At 40.2% G+C, this 5,431-nt stretch overlaps 1 protein-coding gene across 1 annotated transcript; it reads right to left on the minus strand.

Annotated features, from left to right (window-relative positions):
• Nucleotides 1-1,429: 1,429 nt before the first annotated feature.
• Nucleotides 1,430-5,230, minus strand: LOC126608064 (uncharacterized). The gene is made up of 6 exons (XM_050275825.1): nt 5,035-5,230; nt 4,795-4,931; nt 3,796-4,148; nt 3,182-3,278; nt 2,804-3,085; nt 1,430-2,667 (listed from the first exon to the last, which is right to left on the minus strand). Exons 1-6 carry the CDS (start codon nt 5,174-5,176, stop codon nt 1,669-1,671), a joined length of 2,010 nt encoding a protein of 669 aa, XP_050131782.1. The 5' UTR covers nt 5,177-5,230; the 3' UTR covers nt 1,430-1,668.
• Between the last annotated feature and the right edge of the window lie 201 nt (nt 5,231-5,431).

Below are 5,431 nucleotides of genomic sequence, written 5' to 3' on the forward strand. Positions count from 1 at the left end.
CACGATATTGTCTGCTTTGAGCCCCGACCATGTCCTCACGGCTTTGTTTATGGGAACTCACACGAGAACCTCACAGTGGATCACCCATCATGAGATTGCTCTCGCACAAACTCGCTTAATTTCGAAATTCCGATGGAACCCGAAGCCAGTGAGCTTCCAAAAGGCCTCGTGCTAGGTAGAGATGAGAATATACATATAAGGCTTACAGGATCCACTTCCCTGGGCGATGTGGGATGTTACAATCCACTTCCCTTAGGGGCCCGACATCCTCGTCAGCACACATCCGGGCAAGGATTGGCTCTGATACCAAATTGTCACATCCCGATCCACTCTCATGGACAATGTAGAATGTTACATATAGTCTAACCAAAATATAACAAACTACATTTAATAGAAATTAGTATTTTATTTGACAAAAAAAAAAAAAGAAATTAATAGCTTTGAAATGGTCCGAGCCTTGAGAAAAAATTAAATAAAAATAAAAAAAAGTTTAGATTGTTGTATAATGAAGGTGAATGGCAATAAAGATAGCCATATCAAAATGTTTGTAACAAAAATAGCATATGGTCTAATTTAATTGCATTTTTTCCCCTAAAAAGGGGATCAGCTCGTGGCTTCGTCGCGACAATCCATCATTTCGGAGACTAGGAAGACTCACAGAGGCATGTCAGCCTCCCCTAGCCATCATTATATATTCACCAACGCTAGAAATCGAATCCAAGATGTGCAATGTGAAATAGTTAATTGCACTTTTGCAAATTACCGATATATCACTCGTACGTTGTTGATATAAATTATAATTGATATCGTTGATAAGTCAATACTTCGATTTTAAAAATGTTCATATGGTTGTTGACAATTCGTCGATAAACTTAACATAAATTTAAGAAAAATGCAAATAACCTCAACAAAGAACTACTTAGATGAACAAATTATAGAAGGTTTTAGCCAATACAAAAAAAAGATGCTTAAAACAAGATAATGAATAAAAACAATAGGAAATATATGTATATATAAATAAGTTCATTTATTGTACGTTGAGGAGAGAGACGGGAGGATGGCCAATGTCAAGGGCCAAGAATTCGTGATAACTTGGAGTTGTCGAAGATGCTCCTTTGGCAAGCATCTCACATTCTCAAGGAAATCCACACATGCAAAGGCATCTCCACATTTCACGCCAATAAACAAATCAATTATCCACTGAAGCAACAAAAAATGCCTGAGTTTTCTGGTACGCTCACGCGGCATGCAACATTGGCATACCATAATCCCGGGACGGAGAGAGAGACTAACATAAAAGGGGATGACAAAATGTCAAACCTATCACGCGTCGCTAGGTCAAAAAGTTAAAACAAATGGTTTTATATCATTGGCTTGGGACGCTAGAGTGGCATGCAAGTCCTAGAATTCAGCACGAAAACACACCAAATTCGAATAACGAGTTAAACATCAATATCAAAGCTGAAATTCACAAGACATAAATATCAAGTTCTGAACCGAATTTCCTACGGAATGCATCATTTTTTTGTCGTCTTGAATCAGAAGCAAGCAGAAAAAAGGCCGATAATTTAACTACAAAATCTCAGTCAAGTCACTAGGCACCAAATTAAATTGTCTAAAATTCTGCAACCTGTCACAATAATCAACCCGGAAAATTGGATCCTTCAACTAGTTCCTAGACTTTTTTCGTGACTTCGATGAAGAAGGCTTGGATGCCTCTGCGACTGCATTTTGAGGCGCTCCTTTGGAGGTAGTTGCTTGGTTTGATTTTGTGTTTGAAGTGTTGGAAGCGGCACCAGTTTCATGTTTATCTCTAGCTACGGAACCCTGGGAGCCTCTTACCTGAGCGGCTCTCTTATCCTTTCTCTTAGGCCTGTAACTTGACCTTTCTCTCTTGGGGAGCCACCTCTCCGGATCTGGTGGTGGACCTGGGTTCGCAGGGTCAAACCCTTTAGGATACTTTGGCTTTCTCTTTCTCTTTCTTTTAGCCTTAGCCTTACTCTTCCCCTCTTCATAGGTCTCCGTGATCTTAACATGAGAAACACCCTCATCGTGTTTGGCCCCAGAAGTCTTCTCCAGACTATCCACATTGACCCCCTTCAGTCCTGGTAATGGTTTCAGCTTCTGCTCATAAGCTTCTGCCTTCTTAACATCCACACGAGCAACTGTAGTTACAAGCCCAACCAATGCTTCCACACTTCCATGGCTTTTCACAAGCTCCTCGTATAGACGGGCAGCCTCCTCTTCTCGGCCATGCCTGAGCTTGAAGGAAGCAGCCTCTTGCATTAAAACACTGAGCTTATTGTCCTCGGTCATGGCATTTGACCACCAGTTAATTGCAGCATCAAGCACAGCAGCTGCACCATCAATGTCCCCGCCACGCTCTCTAAGAGACACAAGAGTAGCGACAGTGGCAGGCGTGTGCTGGATATCAGGTATCTTAGCAAGGGACTCAGCTGCTATAAGAGGATGGCCAGCAGCAGCAGCAACCTGTGCCCTCGCTAAGAGAACCACCTTGGATTTGTCAGGGAACTTCTCGGAAAACTGCCCTAAAATTTCTTCAGCTTTCCCAGCCCTGTTTTCTCTGACAAAAACTGCAGCTTGAAGTAACACGGGCATCACACTATCAGGAAACATGTCTGGCAGTGCAGCAACAAGTTCTCGAGCCTGTAAATTTGAAGCAAAGAGTTGAGATCAGCAAGGGGAGCTGAAGCACCAATAAAGGCTTACTTTTGTAATATATTCATAATTAACATGTTCACAGCATTAGCACTCGAAAAGACATAAAAGCAAAGAGAAAGACCTGATCCATTTTATTCGCATGGAGCAGTAGAAGGACCCGGTTCACATATATTGATTCTTTTTGTTTTGGTGAAAGCTTGTTTTCTAGTCCAGGAGCCAGGTGGAAGTTTTGTTTCTCCTTATCTTTTAGTCGATCAAGTTTCTTCAGGCCATCAGAAACATCTCTTGGACCTCTCAAAGCAATGAGGTTGTTGACTGCCACACTGAGTGATACCTCATCTGCCATATCTTGTTTAATAATGTCCGTGTAAGCTTCAACAGCCTCTTGTTTCTGCCCAAGGAGCTGTTGAAAGAAGCTAATTTTCATCAGTGGCTATTGGATTTCTAACTTTCCGAAATAATGATAAGAGAAAATTTTGCTTAATGTTACCAATATTACCTGCTGAACATAAGCCAACTGGACAGCTATTGGCGCCAATTCAATTTGTATTTCGTCTTCAGGCACGTTATCAGAGAACAGTGCTTCCTGGCCAATTCTAAGAAACCAAGTGAATTACGTCCATCAGTTCATTGTCACTTTTACGAACGAGTTTCTATAGATAAATTTGTAAGATGTATAAACACAATCAAAGGCTGTTTAGTAGTAAAGTGAATGGTGGTTTTAAGACCAATACTAAATGGAAACGTCAAACTAAATACAAAAACAAAAACAATTAATGAGGGAGGAAATAATTAACATTTTAACATATATATGACTTTATCTGGGGATTAATGAGAGGAAAACCAGATCTACACAAAAAACCTTAAGTAGTGGCAAGGCCTAGTTGAGTTGAGTTGATAAGTTTGCATGCCTTACTTTTCTTAGTCCTTGATACTTAGGCTCAAAATTTCTTCAAAAGATATTCTAAAATCAGTCCAAACGAAATTTAGAGTGTCGTGGTACAAATTAAAAACAGAGAAATAGTAATAATAAACACAATAAAAAGCATTTACTGCCTAAAAATATGACTTGATTGGGTGTTGTCAAAGTCAACAAATAAAAGTAGCATTTACCTTCTGGCTTTCAGAAGGAGCTGTTCTGCCTCTGTATACTTCTCCAATTCAATCAAAGAACAGGCAGTGTTGAATGCAAGCTCAAAACTGTTAGTTGCTTTAACCCCAAGAGCTTCCAATGTACGCTTAACTTCAGAAGCCCTCCCAGCTGCAACCAAACTAGCTGCAGAATTTATCTCTAAGGATTCGACCTTGGGTTTTGGAAGGTTCTGATATATATCAATACAAGCATCCATCTTTCCTGAGCGAAATAATATCTGGGATTCTAAGATCATCGTTGCAGAATTTCTCTCTTGCCTCTTCAACAACTCAAGAGCTTCATCTATCTTGTTATTTCTGTATAAGCAGTATGCCTATTTAGGAAAATAGAAAAGAGCATCAATGAGAGATATTTGCGCGTCTTTATAACATTTTGCACAACTAAACGTACAACCAGAACCATCAGATGAATATGACAATGGACTACCTCTCGGTACACTGTTCAAATCAAAATAACCAAATTTCCAGTGTGAGAGGAGACATGCAAGTAATGTGCAAAAATAATGGCCAAATATCATAAATGGTACGAACAGAAAAGCTAATTTGACCAGAGCTTCTGTGTTTATTCCACTCAACCTAACAACGCTAACCAGCCACATTTTCTAATTCTAAATTTCGTGCAGTTAGCCTTCTATACTTACTATAGACGTAGGTCCATCGCAGGTAATTATTATGTAACAACACATTAACTTGTACTGAAAAGTGAACCAGACCTCTCTAACAAATATCAGACACATTCATAACTTCATCCCTGAAAATTTACAAGCTAACAACCGTAATTACGAGTTTGCATCGAATCGGAAGAAATGCCAATGTAATTATGCTACTGAGTTTTCCAAATCAATCACTAATTACATATAACAATGGCGGAAACAAATATGATAACAAACAAGTAACATAATGCAGCGAAAATAACCAAAATTTACAGCTGATTGCTAAAATATAATCGAAGTTACGAACCTCGAAGAAACTGAAATCCGGAGGAGGACTCTTGGAAGATCGAATCGTGGAAAGGGCGTTGTCAATGTCGTCGGCCTTGATCAAGGCCACGACCTTGCATCGAAGGGCGTCCTCATCGCCACGGTTAATCGAGAGAACTGCGATACGTTACCAAAAAATCACAATCACGCAACGTAATGAGGAATTTAAACTGAGAAATTCAGAGGAAAAACGAGATCAATCAAATCCTGGAGATATAACCTTGATCTGCAACCTTGACGGCTTTTTCGAATTCGGATTCCTCTATGTGCTTGCTGAGAGAGCCGAATAGTTCTTCGAGTGAGGGAGGCGGCTGCTGCGTCGACGCGGCGGCGCGCTGCCTGTCTTTGCCTTTCGGAGGCATTGGATTTTCTCGCTTGCCAAACAGAAGAGAGAGAGAGAGAGAAATGCTACAGGGGATATCGGCTTGACTAGTACTACTCCTTTCATTTCAGGTCCCAACCGGGTCGGGTATGTTAATCCAGTTTTTATGGGCTTCAAGGTCCAATTTTTATAATGACTGTCTGCAAAAATTACAGGCCCGTGTTAGGGAGTTCCTTGTGACCTTCAACTTCAAGGTCCAATTTTCGTATGCTATTTATGTGGTAAGAATAGCAAA

This window comes from Malus sylvestris, chromosome 16 (assembly GCF_916048215.2).
Source record: "Malus sylvestris chromosome 16, drMalSylv7.2, whole genome shotgun sequence".
Taxonomy (NCBI): Eukaryota; Viridiplantae; Streptophyta; class Magnoliopsida; order Rosales; family Rosaceae; genus Malus; species Malus sylvestris.

What these genes read in the sequence shown, in the direction of transcription:
- LOC126608064 (XM_050275825.1), bottom strand. Translation starts at nt 5,176, where the DNA reads ATGCCTCCGAAAGGCAAAGACAGGCAGCGCGCCGCCGCGTCGACGCAG. An exon ending in CGTCAAGGTTGCAGATCAAG is followed by an intron (nt 4,932 to 5,034) that starts GTTATATCTCCA and finishes AACGTATCGCAG; the next exon opens with TTCTCTCGATTAACCGTGGC. An exon ending in ATGCGAATAAAATGGATCAG is followed by an intron (nt 2,668 to 2,803) that starts GTCTTTCTCTTT and finishes TCAAATTTACAG; the next exon opens with GCTCGAGAACTTGTTGCTGC.